General features: G+C 40.2%; 2 protein-coding genes across 3 annotated transcripts; one reads left to right on the forward strand and one right to left on the reverse strand.

The window, feature by feature from the left end:
- pi4kab (phosphatidylinositol 4-kinase, catalytic, alpha b) lies at positions 1-26,389 on the forward strand. Of its 2 annotated transcripts, XM_042487850.1 has the most exons (54): positions 1-170; positions 1,540-1,656; positions 2,202-2,295; positions 2,538-2,699; positions 2,789-3,051; positions 3,231-3,297; positions 3,754-3,899; positions 3,996-4,061; positions 4,175-4,271; positions 4,369-4,560; positions 4,794-4,894; positions 5,159-5,288; positions 5,929-6,058; positions 6,154-6,249; positions 6,369-6,552; positions 7,099-7,202; positions 7,619-7,787; positions 7,879-7,929; positions 12,210-12,318; positions 12,900-13,036; positions 13,152-13,285; positions 13,379-13,461; positions 13,558-13,628; positions 13,768-13,892; positions 13,993-14,074; positions 14,287-14,370; positions 14,680-14,769; positions 15,187-15,306; positions 16,261-16,275; positions 16,424-16,516; positions 16,601-16,757; positions 16,866-16,993; positions 17,111-17,269; positions 17,488-17,639; positions 17,758-17,865; positions 17,977-18,104; positions 18,213-18,371; positions 18,558-18,637; positions 18,787-18,986; positions 19,463-19,553; positions 20,480-20,647; positions 20,970-21,023; positions 21,134-21,254; positions 21,358-21,487; positions 22,538-22,681; positions 22,800-22,870; positions 22,953-23,059; positions 23,197-23,301; positions 23,417-23,542; positions 23,658-23,778; positions 24,228-24,387; positions 24,478-24,567; positions 24,667-24,750; positions 25,278-26,389. In XM_042487850.1, the coding sequence occupies exons 1-54, from the start codon at positions 72-74 to the stop codon at positions 25,327-25,329; spliced, it is 6,306 nt and encodes a 2,101-aa protein (XP_042343784.1). In that variant the 5' UTR covers positions 1-71; the 3' UTR covers positions 25,330-26,389. The 2 variants fall into 2 exon arrangements, with proteins under 2 accessions (XP_042343784.1, XP_042343785.1); XM_042487851.1 differs by lacking the exon at positions 16,261-16,275.
- On the reverse strand, positions 8,439-11,871 carry serpind1 (serpin peptidase inhibitor, clade D (heparin cofactor), member 1). The gene is made up of 7 exons (XM_042487858.1): positions 11,800-11,871; positions 11,351-11,621; positions 10,463-11,106; positions 10,168-10,316; positions 9,893-10,017; positions 9,128-9,272; positions 8,439-8,988 (listed from the first exon to the last, which is right to left on the reverse strand). Exons 2-7 carry the CDS (start codon positions 11,611-11,613, stop codon positions 8,797-8,799), a joined length of 1,518 nt encoding a protein of 505 aa, XP_042343792.1. The 5' UTR covers positions 11,614-11,621; positions 11,800-11,871; the 3' UTR covers positions 8,439-8,796.
- Positions 26,390-26,647: the final 258 nt, after the last annotated feature.

A 26,647-nucleotide genomic window follows, 5' to 3' on the forward strand; every position in this document is an offset into this window, starting at 1 on the left:
TTACAGCGCCAGATGCCGCGGCTTGTTTCCTCTCATTGCTGAATTTCGCTTGTTTGATGTAGGGGATAAACATGTCTGTAACAGGAGGTGGTACGAGAGGGTTTTATTTCAACACAGTCCTGTCGCTAGCCCGCTCTCTAGCTGCCCACCGTCCCGCACCGGTTGAAAAGGTGAGGAAGGAGAAAACCTAAAGAGCTCAAGACACATTTTTATCAGTTAGCTAGTAACGTCAAACCAAAGGATTGTAGAGGGTGTAGCTCCGCTTCCGCACAGGCGGTGGCTTATTTTGATCCGTGACGCGACAACCAAGCTAACATTTGACAGATGTGTCACGTCTGTAATTGTGAATATTTGGGTGTTTTTCCTGTAATAAAAGAAAAGAGCATTGCAGAATGAAGTGGCGTCGCTGCTTGTGTGCTGCCTGTTACTGCATCAGAGAGGCAGAACAGTCAGGCTTGATCAGCACTGCAGTCAAACAGGTTGATGAAGGTTCACAGCGGCTCTATTTAGCATGACAAGACCATACCAAACCAACCTGTTGCGAGGATGATCAGGTCTGCATTTTCCATGCTAATTAGCCATTAAATGAAATTTATGGAAAAAGCTTTGCTTGGAGAAAGTAATATTTATATTTGGTGCAATCAAACAAAATATACGAGAGAATATAGATGCAGTCATTAATATATTACTGAATGTTGCTATTTCAGGGAGCATTTGGGTTTTGTAATGCTCAGTTTCAGTGTATTTTTCGAGGGACTTACCACTTTTGAGGTATAGTAAAGTGGATGTCTTGCACTACATCAGATGTCATATATACCGTCATTATTATATCATTGTTATAGTGGGCACCAGCTTCTGGTTCCCACCTTGATACCAACCCACAGTAAACTTAATCGTTCCCCAGGAGGGATATAGACATAAAGGAACAAAATGCAGACAAGAATGCACAAACAATACAAAATTTAATTTTAAATATGCAGTGTATAACCCAAGACCAGTGTGCACAGATGTATGTACTAAATCTATAGTGTAGTTTCATGATATTCCTGGTAGTACTCTGTCTTGCAAACATCAAAACTCAACCTTGGAACATGCAGTTGCTCTCCAACAGATCTTCAAGTCTGGTCAGGTTAAACTTTATTTGTAGAGCACCTTTAAAAACAACTACAATTGTCCAAATTGCTGCACAGTCACAATATAACAAGACACAACAAAAGAAAACAATAAATCTATCAGAGAACAGATTGCAGCACAAAAGAAGATGAAGTTGATCAAGGTACCATGCTCAGATGAATCATATGCCTATGAGAGGGGGTGGGTTTTCAGCTGTGACTTAAAGGTTTCTATGGTATGACCAGTTTTTATGTGGATAGGTAAGTTGTTCAAGAGCATAGGAGCAGCCACTGCAAAGGCTTGATCACTATTGTTTTTATGTCTGCTTCTTTAATGCATCACAAGAAAAATAACTAATCTGTCAGATTTCTTTCATAAGTTTATTTCAACATAAAAAAAAATTATGCTCCTTTTGTGATCTTTCAGGTCCAGAAGCTACAATGTATGTGTCCAGTGGAGGTCCGTGGTGTGTTCACTCTAGATGTGCGCCGCAGAGATGCTGTTATTGCGTTGGCTGTGTTTCTGGTGGAATCTGGTTTACAGGTGGGTGGTGGTCAGTAAAATGTTGGGCTGTTCTAACACAGTGGGAGGGTTTCATCATCACTTTAAATATCAGCTCTTTAGGCAGTTGTGACAGTTAATATATAATATAGTGTATATCATGACTCAAAGGGATGCAGTTGTCTGATATATTTATACATTTTTAGTATGAAGTTAGTACTTTTATACCATTTTTGCTACCACCCTCTCAGCGGGAATTCACATATATCACCATGATAAGCTTATTCCCATAATCTGATTAAACAGGCGATTAGACATGCAGCTGGCCATGTAATCCTCTAACCTCATCACACTGAGATGCAGTGTGTGAAGCTTTGCTGCCATCTTATTATGTAAACATGGTAGCTTCACTTTTTAGTTTAAATAAAGTAATGTTTGATGTATTTTCTTTGACTCAGATTTGATGTCAGAATAAACTATTCTTAATATTTTATGGATCAGTGCTTGTTTGGGAGACAAAAGGGCTGCTCCATGCCAACAAGTGCAGTGGTTTGTGGTGTGTAATGATTTTTGCTTCACTCTCGTAGCACAAAGACATACTTGTTTCCTACTTGCTGAGCCTATTGAGAGGGCTTCCACGGGTCCAATGGATTGAAGAAAACTCGGGAAAGAAAGGAAAGGGTGAGAACAATCCTCTTATAGTAGGGCTTTCTGATTTACAATGGCCTCTATTGAGGTGGTGTGCATTTAGTAATATGTGTAGTAATTCTTGTTCATCTTCAATACTATCTCGAGGCCTATTAAAATAGTATTGATATCCATCTGTACAATGCCACAAGCAGCAGCCTCCACTTGTTAAGAGAAAATATTTATGTGGCATTTAACTATAGATATTTGTATTTTTGTCATATTCTCCTCCTCAGAATTTCTCCCAGTTGCAGAAAACTTCAGCTACTGTTTAGTGACTATTTTGGCAGATGTGGCTCAGAGAGATCCAGACTCCCGACAAGAGATCTTGAACACTATAATGGAAGTCATGCAGGCGTTGCAGGACATGTGCCAAACACCTGATAATCACGACAATGGTATACATACGCACACACAAGGGCAAACAAGGTGAATGACATCAGTTCTTCAAAAAGGAAACGCTTCATAGATGCTTTCTTGTCTTCAGTCTACTTGTGCAGGTATATTGTTCCCAGCCTGCTTGGCATGACTCGAGCATTTGGCCGTTACAGCTACACAGATGAAGCCCTGCTGTCCAAGCTGTTTCCCAAATATTCGCCACAGGCCCGCTGTGTCACAGAGGAAACAGAGGGAGTGCGGCGCAGATCCTTCAATGACTTCCGTTCTATCCTGCCATCCTCACTGCTGACAGTGTACCAGAGTGAGACTCTGCGCAGAAGCACTGGGACTAACCTGGATTCCTCTGCACAGGTGTGTGTGTATTGTAATGGAGCTGACATGCTGTGTGTGTTTAGGACAGTTGTCTGCAGAGTTAATATTCTCACATGCTTTGTGATTTCTTTTATTAAATTCAGAAAGCGAGAGGGTAACATTTCAGTGATATTGTTATGATTGGGTAAAGAAATGTTGTATGATGTGCTGTCTCGTAGGTCTTTACAGATCCAGGAGGCCACTCTCCATGCTCTCCTACAGCCCCTGGCCCACATTACTTTGAAGGTAAAACTCAAGAAACACAAGCTGCTTTGATTAAATTTGCATTTGCCAATGTAAAACCTGAATTCTGTCACATTATCCCGGCTTATCATTGTCATTGCCATCAGCACTATTATAAATTATATGTATGCATGTTGCTTATGTGCACTTGTATGTATCCTAAATGAATGATATTTGGGTACACTGGACATAACTTACATACTGTAACAATACAGTAATAAATACAGTTAAGGTACGACGGAGCATTAGCGCCACAGTGGATAAAAAAAATTGTAGATTTTAAGAATAAAGTCATAATGTTACAAGAATAAAGTCGGAATTTAATCTATGATTCTTTTTGATTTTTTAATATTGCCTTAATCCTCTTTCATATTTAGGTATTTTAATTTGGGTGAAACATTTGATGCTTGTTAACACATGCTACACATTCAGTGTTATGTCCTCTGATCTTCATTTCAGGTGCCTACCTCCCAGACAGCAGTACGATAGATCCCGACTTCTATTTCTCTACAGTCAGCTCCAGTTTCTCAGTGTCTCCTCTCTTCATGGGAGCTGAAAACGAGGTGGAGGTGCCTGTTGAGCTGCTCCGTCAGCTCCTTGGCATGGTACAGTAGCCCACTACCAGCATACTGTATCTGTTGTCTCCCATCCTGTATATGTGTATTACATCTTTACCAGTGGTTGTGCGTATTGATTTACAGGTGAAGAAGTTTGTTTCCGACTCTTTTTTGAAAGCACTCGATGCTACTATGGCGGAGGTTATAGAGGTATGTCACCACTGTGTGTGTAAGAAATTATAAATAGAAAATTCAAAGTGAAATTCATGCCATTATATGTTAAATAATCTACTCTGTCATTTTCTCTTCTGTTTCTTGTTAAGTCTAATCCTGGAATCAACCTCTATTACAAATCCTTCAGTGACACTCTCTATGTGTGTGTGTTCAAAATGCTGCGGGACACACTATACCACATGAAAGGTAAAGTAATTATTTTGCATTAAAGCCTAACTAATGGTTTGTTTTGTAGTCTTTTTTAATCGACTACAAATTTTCATGCTTGCTTTATGTTTCTCAGCTTTGCAGCCAGCTTTTGTACGAGAAGTGCACGACTTTGTACTGGAACAGTTTAGTAGCAGTCAGTCTGAGCTGCAGCGGGTACTTCATGATACCGGGGGGTTGCCGGGGGAACAGAGCCCCCTCAAGCTTCGTTGCCAGGCCAACGCTGCCTGCGTGGATCTCATGGTGTGGGCTGTCAAAGATGAGCAAGGTAATCAATTGTTTTAGTGTGTGAGCAGAGCATCGTGTTCAGATGTCATGGTCAGAGGGATACTGGATGGTTTTTTATTTTCACTTTTTTAAATTTGGCTTTTATTTAACAAGGAAGTCCCTTGAGATTATGATCTCTTTTTTAGGAAGATCTAGCCAAGATAGCACACCAAACAAGTTTATCAACATTTTGGTCTGGTTGCATCACTTTTCTTTCCTGGTGTCTTTTTTCAGGAGCTGAGAATTTATGCACCAAACTGTCAGAGAAGCTGCAGTCAAAAACCTCCAGTAAAGTCATCATTGCTCACATGCCCCTGCTCATCTGTTGCCTACAGGTATAATACCGCAAGGGAGAAAGAGAGATGTGATATTTTCTCAACAGAAGTAAAAAGTTACACAAGGAACTTGACAATGCTGGTCTGTAAAATTACTTGACTAAATTTTGTGGGGTAAGGTGCATGCTTACCTGGTTTTGAAGCTGACCTAGACCTGTATTGCATGTCATACTTTAAATTTTTTTTTTTTTTAAAGTATGACTATTCATATTAAAATTGCATATTCATTCAGTTTTATTTTGATTGTTTTCCCCTCTGTTTCAGGGTCTGGGTCGTCTGTGTGAGAGGTTTCCAGTAGTTGCTCACTCTGCCACCACGTCTCTCAGAGATTTCCTGGTGGTTCCTTCCCCTGTTCTTATAAAACTCTACAAGTATCACAGCCAGTACAACACAGGTACAGATATTTAGTTATTATTTATACCTTGAGGCATACCTGTAACTTGTCCTTGAAACTCACAGGAGTTAGCCTGACACTGCCTGCACAGTAGCTGAAATTCTGAAATGTAATCCTTAACCAATCAGAATTTATATTTCACCTTTTAAACAAAACTAAATGTAACATCCTAAAAACAGTAGATTCGTCCAGCAAGAACCTTCTTATCCCGAATACAGCACAAGCTATCAGAGCCAAAGTAAATTGGACCAAAGTGCTGCAGTTGATGATACAAGGACAAATATACGTCAGTAACAGTGTCGTCACGTCCAGCTCTCATTCACTATTGATCTGAACAGAGTGTTCGCTGATGAGCTGCTGCAAATACAGACAATTGAAAAGCCAATTGAGGTTACTGGTGTTTCTGTGCTGCCCTGTGCACTGCTTTTTCATTGATTAGCTGCTGATTTGTCAGATTGTAAAAGATAAATCCTCTGAAGATTTGACACTACAATCAGCCCTTTTCTTTTCTGTGCAGAATCATATTTTGTATGTTGTCTTAAACAGTAATACAATTACAACAGCTTGTTTTTCATTGTCTTTGTGTTGATGTTTGTGATGTTTGTAACCCTGTCTGTGCTGTTATCACTCTTTATTTAAGGCACAGGAGAAATTAGGATAAATGTGACCAATGAGCACTCCCAGGCCACCTTCAACCTCCTGTCAAACAGGAAAGACCAGCCGTCCATGTACGAGCAGCTCAGAGATATTTCCATTGACAACATATGCAGGTCAGACACAGACTTCTGGCACAGCATCAATAAAATTTTTATGCATATACTTTTTCTTCAATTGTTCATATTTGTGTGTATGTCTTATCTCTTAGATGTCTGAAAGCTGGTCTGACCATGGACCATGTGATAGTGGAGGCCTTTCTTGCTAGTCTGTCCAACCGGCTATACATTTCACAAGAGAATGACAAGTGAGGACCATTTCTAGTTGAAATGAGGCTACACTGTGCCTCGTATTCAGCGACAGTATTTTCAGGTCCTAAACACTGATGAATAGCCATTCTAAAAATAAAACATGTCTCTCTGCCAGGGATGCCCATTTGATCCCAGATCACACCATTCGAGCACTGGGCCACATTGCAGTGGCTCTGAGAGACACTCCTAAAGTAATGGAACACATCCTGCAAATCCTCCAACAGAAGTTCTGCCAGCCTCCATCACAGCTGGATGTACTCATCATCGACCAGCTGGGCTGCATGGTCATTACAGGAAATGTGAGTCAGGAAATTAAATAACACATTTTAAGAGTATCTTGCCGCCATTATTTTACACACTTATGGTTGAAAATGAATATGAGTGCATGACATAAGGGGATCATTCAGAAGTGAAAACCACTGATGTAGTTGATGAGAGAATGCAGATTTATTATATAGTAACCATGTTAGACTGAAATTTATATTACTGTTGCTAAAATTGTAGCAATGGAATCCCTTTATCTTAACTCAGAGGGGCTGACACACTATAATTACTGGCAACCTGCTGGTGGCTGTTTACTTGCAGTATGCATTAAAGACTAGGTTTCAGTATTTTAGTTGACATCCCCTTGGAGTGTAATTGGGTGTTTTTGATGGCCAGTGTACCCAGAGTGAGATGGACTACAATTAACAAAGGACTGGAAAAGGGTCTGCAGCAGATAATGCCTTTAGTAGTAAGAAAAGAAGCACATACAAACATACAAAGAATTTTTCATTTTATCTTAAGTTTAATCTACTGGTGCATGTGCAGTCTTACTTCTCTCCGTCTGTCTGTTTGTCTTGTAGCAATATATCTACCAGGAGGTGTGGAACCTGTTCCAGCAGATCAGTGTGAAGGCCAGCTCGGTGGTCTACTCAGCTACCAAAGACTACAGAGATCACGGTTATAGGTCATTATCTGCACTAGTGACTTTATCAGCAGGGATAGGCTGTTGGGAAAACATTAATAATTGTTGCTCTTTGCTGATGGTGGAGAGCCGTGCACTGTGATTACTCTGTGCAGCATGCATTGGAGTGAACTACAATAAAATGTATTTTTCTCTTGTTCCCTGATGGTCTGAATAAGTCGCTAAATTTGTTGTAAGTTGCAAAGAGGGTCTGAAAAGTCCCTAAATCTAGCGAAAAAGTTGCCAAGTTGGCAACACTGCATTTCCCTGTTTGTGTTACATTGTGTGTTCTGTTCCGTTTGACAAATAGGAGTTGCTAAATAAATATCTACAGTAAATATGTTGGTCTTGTTTACATTTTCTGTATGTCCACATTGAACTGTGTCTAACTTTTCCTTCATCTGTACTGTCCTCCCAAGGCACTGCTCTCTGGCAGTGATAAACGCTCTGGCCAACATTGCAGCCAACCTGCAGGGGGAGCAACTTGTGGATGAGCTGATGGTGAACCTTTTAGAGCTGTTTGTTCAACTGGGCCTGGAAGGAAAGAGAGCCAGTGAGAGGGCCTCAGACAAGGGACCAGCGCTGAAAGTACGTGCCTTAATGCACGAACATCTTAGCACAACAGGAAATTGATAACAGCAACGTTGCTAAATTGTTAATGGCTATTTATCTCCTGCAGGCATCAAGCAGTGCTGGAAACCTTGGAGTCCTGATACCAGTGATTGCTGTGGTGAGTTGTGATGTCTGTACAAGCTGCTGCCACTTTGGAGACAATTCACATTCATGTCAGACAAGAATTTGTCTTAATATATACATGCACACACTTTCATTCACAACCACACACACACACACACACACACACACACACACACACACAGACACACAGAGTACAGCGCAGTTAAATGATCTACAGTACTTGAGTGCTTTAGTTGAATCCAAGTGGTTAGTTAGCATTTAACTTTGTAGACAAATATTTACCCTGTTAGCTGCAGTACAAACATCTGTGTCACCCGTTCAGTGTGGATGTTATAATCACACAGCCTTGTTTTTCTCAAAAAAATCAACAATGGGTCTGTATAATGAAATATTTTAAGAAAATGGTGTTGAGAAAATAATAATTTTAAATATTTCGAATGTAATTAGAAGTAATAATGAAATTATGGTATGGTATTACAATTAGAATTCATTAAAAAAAAAACCTAAGATAACAAAAAAATATTTTCCCATCATAGCTCTCCATAGTTTTATATGTTATTTTATTATCCCCTTCCTTGTGTTATTCATGTTTCTATAGTGTTTCTGCAATTATTACAGTACAACATGGGGGTTATGGCAGTTACACAATGTCATTTTTAGCACATTTCTCCTCTAGCCTCACTGCACAAGATAAAACATTAACAGACAGATAACAAATATTCATTCACTAACTCCGACAGACTCACAACACAGAGAAATAATAAGAAGTTTAAATGTTGTTAATAGAAAAACAACATCTATTTAATCTATTGAAATCAGCATTGTGTTAGTTGGAATATCTGACCAAACATAGGATTTGTAGAGAATGGTTTAGCTGTTCAAAAGTGCTCTTGGGTCAAGTTTAGTTTCTTGAAGGATTGACCACTCGGCCCATGAACACAAGACAGTCTGTGCGGTGCTCATAGATCAGGAAGAGGAAGGGACGGTCCACAATGAAGCGTATTTGAGAGGAAAGGGGCATGAAGCCCACCTGGGTCAGAGCAGCAGCCTCAGTCCCCTCTTCATTCACTGTGATTGTTCCCTGGTGCTTCAGCTGGAGAGGGAGATCAGAAGGCTTTTGATATTTTGAAATAGTTTGTAAGGATTATTGATTGCAGACAATAAGGTGGCCAGGTGTCTAAATGGCCAACACGCTTTTATTTTGTTTTGATGTCTGCTTTAGTTTTACTCACCCAGTTCATGAAAACCTTTTCAGAGGTTATTCCAGAGAAATCTCCACTCTCCTGGAACAAGTCAGTGAGGCCCATCTCCTTCATATTTGCAATCAAGTCGTAGTTCTGCTCTAGTTTAAAACGGGGTAACACCACCTCTCGAGTCCTGAAGGGAGGCATAGAAAATTTCCTCACGGTATAGCTTTTAAATCTCCACTAGGTTGAAACATTTTACCTAAGCCATTACAATCAAGGGGTTTATTACATATTGTTATCTACAGTGTGGTCTCTCAGCTATCCATTGGTTTGCAGAGGCTCCTCCAAGGAGTGGTCAGGGGGCCACTGATGGGGCTGGCTAAAAAAGAAAATTGGAGGCTGATATTATTCTTTTCAAGAGGGTGTGGTGCCTCTTAAAGCTCTATTTCAGATAAAGCAAAGATAGTGGTATCTTGTGAGATAATCTTAAGCATCCCCTGGTACCAACCATGACATGTTAGCCTGTCAGGTGGGGGGCTAAAATGCTCCAATTTTTTGCAGATGGAAAAACTGGCATGAAATTTTTTAAAAAAGCCTTGTGAACTTTCACCTCCAGATATCTGAATGAAATGGGACCTATAGGTACCTACAACTAACCCTGTAAATGATTTGCTCCTTACAGTCAATGCACTCATTTAAATTAAAGCTATATAGATTTTCAAGATTTTCAGTGGCCCCACCTGACCACTTCTATGAAGAATTTTTTTTATGAAGTCCCCACTGTTGGTTTGTCAGGTGAATGCTGCTGACCTGTTTGTCATGTTTTTGAGCCACTTGTTGACAACAGTGGGAGAGATCTCCTGCTCCAAGGTCCTCATGCCAGTGAGCTTCCTGGGCAAGGCAATGAGCATGCTGATTTGTCCTGTGTAAGGGAGCTGAAAATAAGAAAGTCAAGTTTAGTCATTATTATGCACACCATTTGACGTGTTTATGGGCCTGTGTGCATGTTTGTCAGGGAATTCTTGTTGAAAAAGCTTGCTACTTTTCAGATGTCAAGTTAAAATTTAATTGTGAGGCCACCTCACCTGCAGGATGTCACAATCTAGTTCATGGTCGGCAGCAGCCAGATAGTTCCCCTTGTTGGTCATCATTGGCACTCTTACATTTGTTTTTTCGTTAACTCGGAAATTGCGATAGTGAGTCATTTCTTTTGGGAATTTCTGTTCCCATGTACCTGTTAAAACAAATGCGTAAAGAGTCATACATTTACTTTGAGAAACGTAAAAGTACAGTACATCTGTTTTAATGGTAATTTGAAAAACAATGTTCTACAACATAAGCATCATTTGAATGATGTTTTTTTTTTTTTTTTTTACTCACCTTTAAAGTACAGGTAGTTGAGCAGCATCAGCACCATATTTGGGTCCACAGTCTTGAGCGGCTCCTTGATCAGCCCTTTGGTCAGCTTTAGGATGCGGCGGTTGGCCTTGTTCAGAAATGCAGGGTCCTTGAAGTCCACTGATTGCGGCTCCGCAAAATAAAAAGCCTTTGTCTCCGCACGGAATGTATCTTTCACTGCGACGTCCTTCTTTATGTAGACATCGTTTACAGAGCGCAGTGTGTAACCAAAGTTCCTCCTGAACAGCCTGTGTGTTAGCTTCCTGAAGAGCTTATGCACTGTCGTGTTGTCATAGTGATGGCTGGCATTGACAAACTCAGCGAATCCCATAGCTTGGTAGATCTGATCGTGGGTTCCAGGTCCGGCCCCTAAAGACATCATCCCCATGGCGATGGAGATCCCGGCAGGTGCCATCAGGATGTTATCACTCTGGTTGACATCGTTTCGAAGACTTCGATAGAGGTTGAAACCAAAATGGGCGTTGACGATGTTGAGGCGCTGGAGGCGAGAACGACCGTTGAACAGCCTCAGGAGTCTGGCACGGCGGATCTTTGGGTCAGATGGTTCGGCGAAGATGTCAATGTCTGGTGCTGGTGTGGCGATCTCATCTATCTCATCGCCTTCACTGGAAAAATGTCATGAACTTATCATTCAGCCCTTCAAAAATCACTCAAAACAAACCCAGCATGAATAAGGCAAATCTAACCAAGTATAAAACTTGCAAACTAAGATGGCATCAAGTTAAAGATAAGAGTTGTCTCTGTTAGGCCTACCATATTCAATTCATGTCTTTTTACCTTATCACTTCACACCTCAGCTTCTTTTCAAAGATTTTATTTTCAGTAAAATCCAAAACAGTTAATACTCACATGTAGTCATCATTACCCGCAGCAAGAATCTTGTCAAAATCAATATAATCTTCATCTTCGAAGCCATCAAAAATGAGATCATTAGTGACAGTGTTTTCTTTGTGGAACTCCAAGGGGATGGCCTCCATATCCGTTGCTCCCCCTGGTTCAAAGCCTCTGGGGTCCGGTTCAGGGTCAGTGAAGTGAGAGCTGAGGTCTTTGATCCCAGCCAGGGATGGACTGACCAGCAGACAGGCCACAGAGATGACGGTGATGGCCCACATGCTGAAGGCTGAGGCACAGGGACTGTACATTTAGTATGGCCTAAATAATAATCTGATCAGCATTTAGAAGATTTGATGAAATGACATTATAATTAGAGCGTAGGAGTAAAATAATGCCTTAACTGGCAGAAAACATGGAAGATTTTGTGTAAAATTCCCTTAAAATTAGTCTGTAATATGTCTTACCTTTACTACGAGCTGACGGAGAGTGCTGTGTTGCTTCTGTTTGTGGGACTAAGAGCAAAGAATTGAATACAAAACTGAACTTTGATGTGGGCTCCTCCTGAACAAATAGACCAGATCAAACAGACCAAAAAGTGCTGTGACTGACTAAAATCTTTAACTCTTCACAATTCAGCTCATTTGTTGAGAAGTTTTCATACTAATTATCCACTGAAGGCAGAAGGTTCATAACAGAGAGAGAGATTTGTTAAATGTCTTTAAGTTATTCAGTGTGCAGCATATTGAAAAATATTTCAGCATTTGAAGGCATTCCACTTTTCTCGATTTTAACAGAATGTGATAATTTGAGTATTGTGGCATTAATTGCTTCACATTTTTCACCCTTTTTTCATATCCATTTTTCTATTTCCCAGTTAACTCGGCGGCTTCCGCCAATCAAAGAGGCCAAGCCCCGTCTCCAGAAGCTGTTCAGGGACTTCTGGTTGTACTCGGTGGTCATGGGTTTTGCTGTGGAAGGATCGGGTGAGCAACTGATTTCATCATATTAAATCTTTAGTAGAAGGTTATGCTTTTCTGTAATATATCACATGATATCACAGGAGTGGGAGCTGATAACTGAAGGATACATTCTCTGATTTTGTGTAAGTGGTTGATAGCTTCGCCCAATCACAAAATCTCTGCCCTGTTCAGTGTAGTTATTTTGTACTCAGCTGTGACTTAAAGGATTTCAAAACTTCAAGTGCTTGTTGCCTTAATTTGTAGGACACGATGATGATTTTCTCAGACTTGTTTTCCCAGGCTATCTCAAGAAGCTGTTGTGATAATGTGTTGATTGTACCGCAGAGTAATTATGGAGATTTATTTCACGCCAGATGGGGAAATAGAAATATTTTATCTATGTGAACAACTGTTCATCAAATAACCAAACAAACAGATGTTTGGCTTTTTGTCTTGTTAGTGTCAACCCACATTTACCCCCCCCAAAAAACTGATTATTGAGTCCTGTGTACTGAGTATTTCTCACAGCTCTGAATAATCATTAAAAACATCAGTGTCAGTCATTGCTGTCCTTGCATTTCTGCATATCTTCTTTGTCCTTTCAGGGCTTTGGCCAGAGGAGTGGTATGAAGGTGTGTGTGAGATTGCCACCACATCTCCCCTTCTTACCTTTCCAAGTGGAGAACCACTGCGCTCTGAACTGCAATACAACTCTGCCCTGAAAAATGATACAGTCACTCCGGTACAGATTTTTTCTTTTAGTGAAGTGGTTAAAAATATTTTTGAAAGCAGAAACACTAATAATTAATTATTTAATTAATTCATTAATCTTTAAACCATCCACATCTGTCCACCAGGCCGAGTTGAGCGAACTCCGAGCAACCATCAGCAATCTCCTCGACCCACCTCCTGAAGTATCTGCTCTCATTAACAAGCTAGACTTTGCCATGTCCACGTACCTGCTCTCAGTCTACAGACTAGAATACATGAGGTCACTTCCATTACACTTCAGTATCCAGTTTATAGTGTTCATTTTTTGCTTATTGTGAGGTAAGATTGTAAAACTTTCTTGTATTTCCTTCAGGATGCTGCGATCCAATGATCCTGACAGGTTCCAGGTCATGTTTCGGTACTTTGAAGACAAAGCCATCCAGAAAGACAAATCTGGTGAGGGCTTCATACCTGTTCATCTCTGGCCATTCCTTTCACTCACACAGTGTAATCCATTTCTCAAATTCTTTTTTTTTTTTTTTATCTTTGTAGGCATGCTGCAGTGCATTATTTGCGTCGGTGACAAGGTGTTTGACGTCTTCCTCCAGATGATGGCTGAGAAGGTATGTCACATAGTTGACTTTTAAATTTTGGGTGATAGCAAACAGTTCCAAATGGCTTTAACATGTCGTTGATCTGTCATATTAATTCTTCAGTATCTATCATTGCATAACATTCAAAGCATATTTCTCCTGCTTTTAGCCCAAGACCAAAGAGCACGAGGAGGAATTGGAGCGACACGCCCAATTCTTATTGATCAACTTTAATCACACCCACAAGAGGATCCGCAGAGTTGCTGATAAATACCTCTCTGGATTGGCTGAAACGTGAGTGTTACTGATCCAAGAATTGTGTATGCCTGCTTTTTTTCCCTATCATGTTGTATTTAGGATGAATCCTATTCCCCGTGTGTTTTACCTCTACAAGTTTCCCCCATCTGCTTTGGAGCGGTCGTGTCTTGAAGACCATGTTGGACATCTTGCAGACACTCTCTCTGTCACTAAGCGCTGTAAGTATGGGCTGGTATGAACAACACAGTGTAAAGTTGTTGATTTGAATTCGCGTAATGAACTTCTAGGGGTGAGAGATGAAATCAGGTGGAAACTTTTAGTCAACGTCAATAGTGAAAAACTAATGTAGTGTGGTTGAACAAAACCAGGGCTTTTAAAATTTTGCTTGAACTGATTCTCAGTGCAACAAATGTCTTCTCTGTTTATTAAGGATATCCACAAGGATCAGCCATACTATGACATTCCAGACACCCCATACAGGATCACTGTTCCTGATACATATGAGGCCCGTGAGGTGAGTTTGGACTGATGTTACACTCATAACCACTAGAGGACAGCACAGTGTTAGTTTTCATGACAGTAATGGTCTCTTTATTGTGCTGTCTTTTGGTCTTTTTGGCTTGGTTAATGTGTTCATGAGCTAAATTATTGTAAGTGGTGGATTTTAATGTGATCTTTTGATATGATATGATTTGTTTTACTAACTAAGCCCCTGCCTAATCTCAGCATTTTGTGTAGTGATACATTTTAGAGAGACTGATTGTCTAAAAAAGCCTTCTGTGTTTCATGATTGGTCATATCCTGGTTTCCCTTTCTCGTGTAGAGCATAGTAAAGGATTTTGCTGCACGCTGTGGTGAGATCCTGAAAGAGGCAATGAAATGGGCCCCTTCAGTCACAAAGTCCCATCTGCAGGTGAGTTTCTTTAATTGTATGTTTTCTCAGAGTGGAGGTCTCTGCTTTGATATCGGGAAGATCAGCAGCGTGGTCAGCGCATACCCACTTAAAGAAGTTAATTTAATTGTTGTTACCACTTCCTTTAAATTGAGAAAAACAAAACAAAAATGACAGGAGTGAAAATAGGTATAAGAGCAGCCATTATTGGTCTTGAAGATCCTAAAAGTCTAAATTTAAGAATTTTTGGCTAGAATAGTAACCAAAGACACCTATTTACTTAAATAAGTTCAGCTTTTTTATTGATATTTTGACATCAGTATATATCTATATATATATATATATATGTCACTGTTGTTCCAATGCTGCTTCTCTTTCCTCTCTTCTCTCTTTGTGTTCGTTCTCTTATATCTTCCCTGTATGTTGTGCTTTGTGCAGGAGTACTTGAACAAGCATCAGAACTGGGTGTCAGGACTGTCCCAGCACACAGGTCTGGCCATGGCCACAGAGAGCATACTGCACTTTGCAGGCTACAACAGACAGAGCACTACACTAGGCGTGAGTAACACACACATGCACATGCTGGCATCCCTGCATGTTTGCACATAAACTTTCTCCCACCATTAAAGGTGGGCTGAATTAAGACAAAATTACACATCTGAAAATAATGGTGAGGTCTTAATCTGAGCTGCCTGTCACATTTTAGTAAACTGAAAGACTGCAGAACAAATGTCTGCCACCTTAACAACACTGAAAACAATGTTTCGACACACAAAATCTCAACAACACAAGCATGGTATTTGTTTTGACTTTCCTACAAAAGTTTTTTTGTAAGGGCAGGTAGACATTTTTTAGAATAGAGGATAGCTCAGGGAGTAAAAAGATGCCTTGTCACTCCCTGAAGCATCAAGAAGGACTCAGCACTGTTGCAACATCATTCTAATACATTGAAAACCAAAATTGGCTTTCTCCTGCCTTTGGCCTTACAGGTTTGTTGATTCGATGCTTATTAACATTTGTCCAACATTAATGGCTTTTTCAGTTAACAAATGTGTCATTTAGTTGCTTTGTCAAAGCGTTTGCAGTTTTGTTAACATTGAGCAGAAGTGTCTTTTTTTAAACTTTTGTGCACATATATGTGTTTAATGTGAGTTTTATGATATTCTTTAGTTCTGTAAATACTGGGAGTCTAGTTGTCTATTTGTTAATAGCATTGTACGTCCATGTGTGCATGCTAACTAGTCTGTGTGACGTTGTTTTGCTTGCTATATGCATTGCATTTTTCTGTTCTTGGGCTTGCATTCTGCTATATCTGTCTTTTCATTTGCTTCATTTGTTATATTTTGTCTTTATTAAACTGCACCGAACTACCTACCTGGTTGCTTGGCTGGTTTGCGGATTTGCTGGCTACCTGGTTACTTACCTGCAATGGACTGGTGGGTTGATTGACTGGTTGCCCATTTGGCTAACTGGTCATGCTGGTGCTGTCCTCCACCATGTGGCCAACCGTAGGCTGCTTTCCCTCAGGTTGGTCTGAACTCTAAATACAGAGAGACAGGGCCCAGGCATGATACCTTCAGTTTATCCAGAAGTGTTACAGTACAGCTATGAATCTTACTTTCCTAGCTTGTGACTGTGTGGACCTAAGCGGCCCCTAAACTGTGTTTTTCATTAGACCACCCAGCTGACGGAGAGACCAGCATGCGTGAAGAAAGACTACTCTAATTTTATGGCCTCCCTCAACCTGCGCAACCGCTACACAGGAGAGGTGAGGTCTTATTTTTACAAAGGTGGTACAACTCTCCTAGGCTTTGTACATACAGTATGATTCATACCTTTATGTGCTATCCAGGTGGCTGGTATGATCCAGTTCTCAGAAGCGACTCACAGCCAGTCAGACCTCAACAAGCTGATGATCCTTCAGATGACAAGTGCTCTGGACAGAAAAGACCCAGAGGCCTTTACACAGGCCATGTTCAAGATGGCCGCTCTGCTAATAACCACTAAAAGTAAGCAGCTCTTCCCTTTTCATTTTGTATTTCATGATCTTCATCAATGGCACTGGTTGTTTTTTTTCATAATTCCATTCTGGTAATTTTCTATGTTTTGTCTTTCAGACTGCGACCCTCAGCTCCTGCACCATCTGTGTTGGTCTCCTCTGAAGATGTTTACAGAACATGGGATGGAAACTGCTATCGCCTGCTGGGAATGGCTCCTGGCTGCACGCAACGGGGTGGAAGTGCCAGTATGTATATTTATCACTTTTCCTAAAACCACATGAAGAATTTGTGAAATTAACATGTATCTTGGCTCAACATTAGTTATAGATTATATTCAGTGTTCTCTCTTTTCATCTGCCTAGTTCATGCGTGAGATGGCAGGAGCTTGGCAGATGACAGTGGAGCTGAAGATGGGTTTGTTTTCGGAGGCTAAGGTAGAAGCTGGCCCTCTGGCTGTCTCAGAGGAGAGTCAGCCTGCACCCTGTGCACCTGACGTCATCCCTCACTTCCTCTGGATTGAGGTCAGTGACACACAGACACATACTACTGCTTTTGTACTGTTTCTATTTTTGTATACAATATTTTTCATGATATAGCTTCAAGAGTTTATCGTTACACTAAGTTTCTATCTGATTTTTACTCCAAAAGGTTCTATGATTTTGATACATTTTTATCATAAAATGGAGCTAATTATTTGAAGGGTGTGATGTTGGGTTCAAACTTTCCATTTTCCCTCCAGTTTCTGGTGCAGAGATTTGAGATAGCCAAGTACAGCAGTGCTGACCAGGTGGAGATTTTCACCGCCATTTTGCAACGATCTCTCTCCTTAAGCGTGGGAGGACCCAAGAGCAGCCTGAACAGACATGTTGCTGCCATTGGACCAAGATTCAGGTATCAGGTCTCATTATTTCAACATGAAATTAATCTGAACTGTTGTAATATTCAGCTTCAAGAATACTGTAGCCTAAACTTGGTAAGACTATTGTGTCATTACTTTGCTTCATTTCAGACTGTTGACTCTGGGTCTGACTCTTCTGCACGCTGATGTTGTGACAAATGCCACCATCAGAAATGTGCTTCGAGAGAAGATCTATTCCACAGCTTTTGACTACTTCAGGTAGAAAGAATTCCAACCTTTTTGGCCGGCTAAAAAGAAAACTCTTTTTCAGATTGATTTAAAGCTGCCTCTCTTTTCATTAACTTCTTTTCCATCCCTGTCTTTTTGTAGTGTCACTCCCAAATTTCCCACTCAGACAGATAAGAGACTGAGAGAAGACATCAGTATAATGATCAAGTTCTATGCCAGCCTGCAGTCTGATAAGAAGTATCTGGCTGCCAACCAGCTTGTTCCCCCAGGTACAAAACTGACAAAACATTGGCCTGATGATTCAGTAAGAATTACTGAGTAAGATACTTAACACAGCCAAAGAAGTCAAACTTTACATTTTATTTGTCTTTGTGTAGATCCCCAAGACATGTCAGTGAACAGCCTGTCTGTAGTTGCAGTGACAGATAGCAGGAACAGTCTTGATGCAGCTGTGGGCCAGAGGCAGCAGGTGGCTCAGGGATGGATCAACACCTACCCTCTGTCCTCTGGGATGTCCACTCTGTCCAAGAAATCTGGTAAAAGGACACACAGGATGTTAAACTTAAATAAGCTGCGCTGGAACACACCATTTGATGAAAGGATAGCAACAGTGACACTTTACCTCAATCTACTTCTTATTAATACATGAAAAAGGTCTTCAGTAATGTAATATTTCCTTTCTCATTATGTTTTACTTCAGTATTGTTCCTGTACTATTTCAGGTTTGTCTAAAAAAAGCAACAGAGGCACTCAGCTGCACAAGTACTACATGAAACGCCGGACGCTTTTACTGGCTTTACTGGTATTAACCATTCCACAACCACTATTTATATTCACAAATATCTGATAATAAAGAAAATTGCATCAATCATTTCTAAGTGTATTTCTATATTTGTCACCTCATTGGTTTGTTATGATGATGAGTCCCATTCCCTGTACATCTCTCTGTAGGCCAGCGAGATTGAGAGGCTGACAACATGGTACAACCCATTATCCACACAGGAGCTCGCCATTGCCACTGAACAGTCGGTGGAGACCAGCATTGCTAACTGGAGGTCCAAATACATCAGTCTGACAGAAAAACAGTGGAAGGACAACATTAACCTGGCCTGGAGCATAGCACCTTACCTCGCCCTGCAGCTGCCTGCCAGGTACACAGAGAAACAACATGCATCACATCCCCAAGTTTCATCAGTGTCAGATTGAAAGTGTGATAGATTTTGTCCAACACATAATAGTGTCCAAAACATGCCAGTAAGTGAAGCAGAAATCCATAACCATCTTCACATTGTTGTCCTTTATCCCAGCCAGAAGTAACTGAATGATGATACAACTAAAACACAACAAATGTGGCAGAGAATTCAGTGTTGCGATTGTGGCATCATCTAACACTTAATGTGTATAACATTCACCAACAAATGGCTGATGCACAAGTTATATTATAACTTAAGTGGTTGTTTTGTTATTTAATAAAGATAAGTAGCATGTAGACCTATAAAAAAACAGCTTTATCTGTACACATGTATTTTATACACACATGCTTGCAGGTGTATTGAGGTTCAGTTTATCTGAATAGATTAAGTCCTTCATTGGGCATGCACCTATTCAGTGCCTTTATATTTTTCAGATTTAAAAACACAGAGGCGATTGTCTCCGAGGTGACTCGACTAGTGCGAATGGATCCAGCCGCTGTGTGTGATGTTCCGGAAGCAGTCAAGGTGAGGTCTCTGCCTGCCACCACAACCTGTGGTGGCACTGACAGACAACAGTTGTGTCTGCCAACCTGTTGATGTCATCCATGGTGCTTTTATTCTAAAGTACTCAGAGCAGATCTCATAAAATCACAGGTACAAGGCCAAATTTACACTAAGTGGTTTAAGTTATGTAACTATTAATGGGTTTTGAGTGGTGGTTTTACCACCTGGACAAGACTATTATGTGTAATCTAAAGATCTGTTGTGAATAAAACCCTTTTTGGACCTTATTTTGCATTTGAATGTACCATATATTGAGCCATTATGATCACCTAGAGTCATAGCTATAAACCCAGTCGTACTCTTTAATCTTAAGAGGCAGGAATTTTGCAGCCCTTTGATAATAATACTGTCTGCACTGTACTGCAGATAATACTGTCATTGAGTCGTTATGACTCTCTTTGAATTTTAGGAATTGAAATCCTCTTAGGTGAAATTTTCAGTCATTTGTTGCTTGGTTTCCACTGCTGTATATCTGTTAAGTTGCATCCAAGTTAAACAGAAGAAAGTTTGTCAGTCAGTGTTTTGAGCTTTTAAGTTGACATGTTCTGTCACTTGAGAAATGTTGGTGTTATTGAAGTAATATCTTTCCCTTAAGCTTCTTCTAGTCTTCTTCATTTAGTTCTAGCTCACTGAACTGTTAATGAGCTTGTACCTGCCTAAGGAAGAAGCAGGGGAGGCAGAGCACCACCCTCCCCAAAGGCCACCATAATTCAGCAGATGATTCTTCTTGACATGTCATAGTTGTTTATCACGGTCACTTTAGTAACAAAAAAAAACGTTTCCCCTGGAGGCTCATTAGCACACTGTCAAGCCTGGGGTCATAACCTTGCATCAGATTGCTGTCATATTCAATGCAAAAGTATAGATCTGTTTCTTTTTTTCTTCAGTTCCTGGTGACATGGCACACAATTGATGCTGATTCTCCAGAGCTGAGTCATATCCTGTGCTGGGCCCCCGCAGATCCCCCAACTGGACTGTCCTACTTCTCCTCAATGTACCCACCTCACCCCCTCACAGCCCAGTATGGGGTCAAAGTGCTTCGCTCCTTTCCTCCTGTATGTTAACATATATGCCACACATACACAATCTTTTGTTATCATTCCTTTTAAATGTGAGAGTGTTCCCTGTGCAGAGACATTACAATGATTTTTAAATAGTATCAACAATAAATACCATACAAACAGATTTTGCAAAAGATTTACATATAATTGATCTTAGCACTGTGTTCAGGGGTCTTTAATTGACATTACTATGCCCAGCACTGATAACATTTGATGAAACTATGTCTAATAAGCACAAGAGATATCCACATTAATTGTAGGGAACTCTATTTTTTTTTTGCCACTGTTAAAATATTTTTTCCCCCACCATTTATAGGATGCCATCTTGTTTTATATTCCTCAAATTGTTCAAGCGCTTCGTTATGACAAGGTAAATGTTTGATTTCCTGACTCAACTAATGCATTTGAAGCCCACATATCTTCAAATTATTAAATTATCAGAACTCTTCTCTCTGTGTTTCCTGTTACAACCCGGTGCAGATGGGTTATGTGAGAGAGTACATCCTATGGGCTGCTCAGAAGTCTCAGCTTCTGGCTCATCAGTTCATTTGGAACATGAAGACTAATATTTTCCTGGATGAGGAAGGAAACCAGAAAGACCGTGAGATATTTACCCTCACCAAGTCTTAACAGACCTAAAGCTTGCATACCACAACAAGTGAGCATACAAATGATAAAACCTACAATCCTCTCTTTCCCTGCAGCGGACATCGGTGAGCTGCTGGAGCAGATGGTGGAGGAGATCACCGGCTCTCTGTCAGGCCCGGCCAAAGACTTCTACCAGAGAGAGTTTGACTTCTTCAACAAAATCACCAATGTGTCGGCCATTATCAAGTATGACCACACTTTACTTTTTTAAAAAAATGACTCCAGAGACTATACTGTGCGTTTAGCAAGTATGCCTATCTCCTTCCTAAAAAGTTTTCAGAAACATATTTTAGTTTATCGTTTAAAGGTAATATGAGATTGTTGTTCACCAGCGAGCTACCACATTGTTTTTGTATGTGCAACTTGCATTACATCACCCACCAGGAGGAGCGTTTATTGATCCGGTTTCTGCCTGTAAAGTAAATGTTACTCTTAGTTTACGAGGCCTGTGTAGCTATGCACTCCCTTTACTTTAAGATTTGAATTTGATTTTTTTTATCTTCTGCTATATGCTTTGCTTAATTTTATATTTCATTATTTTCATTATCTCATTTTCATCACTTTGTCATCACCATTGTTTTAGCTTCACGTTTATCTCTGACTTTCTTTGCTCAATTCAATGCCATCTCTTGTAATGATGTAGTATAATTCACTCATTATCTGACTGGGAGATTGAAAGTGAAGATAAACATTTCTGAGGCCACTAAGACTGATCTTTGCCAAAGGCTTCAAAGTCATACTACAGTACAACTTTTTGGTTAAATGAAACCCTTCGAGTTGTTTATGAAGCGTTAACAAGTGTTCCCTTAAGACAATATGTTTTGTTCTTTTCTGCACCTTGTATCACCTGTGGATTACTCTCTAAATCCCTTTGTTGTTCATTTGTTTAGCTATTTGTTGCTGTACTGTCTTGCCGATTATGCACCGGTCTGGAAGGTTTCCGACAGGCCCCGTTATTGCTGGCTCTTACAGAGTGTTTTGTCAGCCCACTAGAGACTACCTCAGCCCTCATTACAGCATTAATTACAACTATTCAGGGGGGAAACTTCTACTGCTCCCTGGCTTCTACTCTATTACTCTGAACCCCAGTGACTTCCCTCTGTGAATAACAACAGAGCCCGACTGTCGCTTATGGTTTGAAGTCATTTAGTGAGATACCCATACATGTTTTTAGTAAAGTCAGTCATAGAGGTGTAGAAACTCTGTGTTCAGATTGCTTTTGTTTGTCCTCATCAGACCTTTTCCCAAAGGGGAGGAGAGAAAGAGGGCCTGCCTGGAAGCCATGTCACAGATCAAAGTCCAACCTGGCTGTTATCTTCCCAGTAACCCAGAGGCCATCGTTTTGGACATAGACTACAAGTCTGGGACCCCCATGCAGAGGTGGGCCTCATAACCAACTAGTGTCATGCTCAAAACAGTCACCTGAATTCACAAATAAATCTGGTTGCTTCTCTAAATTTACAAATGCACATTTTTGTCCCTTTGTGTCCCTGTAAAGCGCTGCCAAAGCTCCCTACCTGGCTAAGTTCAAAGTTAGGAGGTGTGGAGTCATTGAGCTGGAAAAAGAAGGTACTGCTGATGTCAAATTAATTACATGTAATTCTTAAATGTGTGCACAGAGAAAAAGTTGGACATGACTTCTTCCCCTCAGGTCTGCAGTGTCGCTCAGATTCTGTGGATGAGGTGAAGAATGAAGAGGAGGCCAAGAGAATCTGCTGGCAGGCTGCCATCTTTAAAGTGGGAGACGACTGCAGACAGGTCTCAGTTTCACACTCCTCTCCTTTCACTCACCACATTGCTGTGTCCCGTCCACTTACTGACATTTTCCTCTGACCTGATTCAGTTATTTTAGCTTGGTTTTCCTTTCTTTACGATTTTGTCCTTTGCGTTCACAGGATATGCTGGCTCTTCAGATCATCAGCCTTTTTAAGAACATCTTTCAGCTGGTTGGCCTGGATCTCTATGTGTTTCCATACAGAGTGGTGGCTACAGCCCCTGGAGTAAGTTCATGCAAATCTTTTCCTACATTCATGTGTATTACCTCCATCCAAGTCTTAACTTTTCCCTGTAACAAAACCACTTCTCAATCTTCCTGTTTCTGATGTTTCGCCACAGTGTGGAGTGATCGAGTGCATCCCGGACTGCAAGTCTCGGGACCAGCTGGGCCGACAGACAGACTTCGGCATGTATGACTATTTCAGGAACCAGTATGGAGATGAATCCACACTAGCTTTCCAGAAGGTAAATGCCAAATCTTGCGACCTTGTACAGGCGTTCTAGTCATTAGTCAGTCATTCAAATATGTAAAATTGTAAAATTAGTGTTCATGTTAATCTTTCCAACCATACTCTTTTAGGCACGGTACAACTTCATCCGCAGTATGGCAGCTTATAGCTTGCTGCTGTTCCTGCTGCAGATCAAAGACAGGCACAATGGCAACATCATGCTGGACAGCCAGGGCCACCTCATCCACATTGGTGCGTTTTGTGTGCGTTTCCTGATGGATTAATTGAAGTTGATATGTACTATATGTGACCCTCATGTGAAGTAAGGACAGCACAAGACTCTGTTCAAGTCAAATTTGTTCAGCCAATTCTGTGTGTTTCCTGATCTTCCTACAAGCCTCTTAACGAGTTTTCAAGACTCTTCTTGCACAACTGCATCATCATAGGATGATAATAAATAATAAAAGTCTAAAGTTTGGAAGCATTTTGAGGCTCTTAAGGTAATCTTTGTTACCAGCCATTCTCCGCAGCTTACTGAAAGTTAAATTTGGTTTTTTGTTCTTCCACCTGCAAAACTTTTCTGGATATGCATACCCTACACCCCAGACATTATCTTCATGTGACAACATGGTAAAAGTAGCAAAAAGAATCCTAAGCTATTGTGTTGTGTGTCCCCTGTGAATGTGCATGTGTGTTTCTAGACTTCGGGTTCATGTTTGAAAGCTCTCCTGGTGGGAACCTCGGCTGGGAGCCAGATATCAAACTAACCGATGAGATGGTGATGATCATGGGTGGGAAGATGGAGGCGACACCCTTCAAATGGTTTATGGAGATGTGTGTGAGAGGATACCTGGCTGTCAGGTGAGTATCCAGAGGTGCTAAAGCCATTATTCACTACACATCAAAGATGGCTGACATGTAACAGTAGGACATGTCTCACTGGTGAATCAGGCCCTACATGGACGGAGTGGTCTCCTTAGTTACACTCATGCTGGACACTGGACTTCCATGCTTCAGAGGACAGACCATCAAATTGCTCAAGTGAGTCAGGTGTTTGGATGTGTCTGCGTGTGTTATTGAGAATAAGCAGTTTGACTGTCAATTGCTGTTGTTTCCCATAATCTCTCTCCCCACCTTTAGGCAGCGATTTAACCCTGGTTTGAGTGAGAAAGATGCAGCTTCCTTCATCATCAAAGTCATCCAGAACTGCTTCCTCAGCAACAGGTCAGTACAAAAGTCGGACAGTTTAAATATTCTTGTTCTTTTTAATGTGAATATAGGTTTCCACAAAACATTACAGACAGAATCACTGTAATCTTACTAACAACTATCACTTCTAGGTAGACAGCTGGCAATTCATTTTAATTGCAGATATGTGAAATCAGCAAATTTGTTTATTTCTGTTGTATTTTAGCCACTTGAAATAATCAATATCAGTTTTAGTTTATGCTACATTTGGAATATTTTCTTTGCCTTACCTTACACATTAACCAATCTAGGATGCAGTACACCAGCAACCCCCATGTTCTGCAAAGTTAAATCACATTTTTTTGTCAGTGGAGTCTGGTGGCTTTGAGAAAGAGTTGTCTGATAGCAAAGTGGAATGGTGGAAAAAAATTCAAATATAGCATACACTTAAATTAATTCTAATATATATTTTTTTAGTTGGGCTTTATTTTAGATTGTTATTGTAACAAACATTATGATTTTGTCTACTGACATTTGTCTGATTGCTCTTTTTTGTCTTTCAGGAGTCGAACTTATGACATGATCCAGTATTACCAAAACCAGATCCCATACTAAACGCTTGTGCCTAAGTATGTGCATATACTGTATTGGCTGGTACATGGTGTGCGTATGTGCGTGTGTGTGTGTTTGTTTGTGTGTGTGCCTCTGTTAATGTTCACCATTGAAGGTTGTGGCTCATTGTTTATGCTGATTGTTGGATGTCCTTTGTGTTGGCTTTAGCTTCTTGTTTCCTCTCAAACCCTATTTACTTTATATTAGTTGTCTGTTCCCTTATTTATTATGTTATGTTTAAATCAATGATATTATTGATCATTGTTATATTATTGCACTAGCATCTTGACTTCTGTGCACTTAGAGAAAAGAAAAAAAAACCTCTTGGTAATTTGCACGTTCAGTAAATACTTAATCAGAGTTTTGTGCCAATTTCAAATCATGTGTAATGTTTGTGAATGTGATGATTTAAATGAGGTTTGAAATGTAATTGGATACTTGAAGTAGCTAAAAGTAGACCAGTTTCAGTTCTGACCAATGTGGCCTATTCTGTCATCTCGTACTTGACTGTACTACTGTGCTTCTCTTTTAATGGACCAGTCCGAGTTCTTTGATCTGTAGCATGGTACTCGTCTTGTATTTAACAGTGACGACTGACTGTACATACATGAGTTACACTGTCTGTATCTTTGGGTTTCCATATTTGCAGTAACCATGGGAGAAATCATGCACAAGAGTTCTGGGAAACACTGGGGCTGAGTTTTGTATATTTAGCAGTGCCAAAGGGGGAGGGAAGATAATGCACATAAATCAGACTTTTCTATTGTTTGTGGATGAAGGTAAGGCACGCTTGAACGTTGGGCAGTTGCATGAAGTTAAGCATTAACTACTATGTAGCCTGTGTCCAATGTGGCTTTTGGTGAAAGTTATTTTAGTAATCCAAAGTGCTGTGCCTCATGTCCATATGGCTAGCTTAAGCCTAAATGTAATGTTACTGATTGTAAAGATATGCCTCTTTGTATATTTATATCCATGAACCATTTTCTGTCTCCTTTTCTATCTTCATGCCTTTTGAATGAGATTGCATAAGATATGAAATCAAATAAAGGTATATTAACTTAAACATTCTTATTTTTGCTGGTGGTAATTCATTTAAAACAATCTTTATTAAAGACACTATAGCACATGACAGTACCACTAAATACTTAATATAATTATACTTTTTTTGTTTGTGGACCAGAATGGAAAAAAAACAGAATAAATCAGCACTGAATAAAAAGCCTGATTTTTTTGTGGTCCAAACATTCAGTAGGCTATTATTGTGGATGTTTTGCTAATGGAGAGCCAGTATAAAAGTTCCTAACTGATGTTATCAGCCCAT

This window comes from Plectropomus leopardus, chromosome 6, assembly GCF_008729295.1.
Source record: "Plectropomus leopardus isolate mb chromosome 6, YSFRI_Pleo_2.0, whole genome shotgun sequence".
Taxonomy (NCBI): domain Eukaryota; kingdom Metazoa; phylum Chordata; class Actinopteri; order Perciformes; family Serranidae; genus Plectropomus; species Plectropomus leopardus.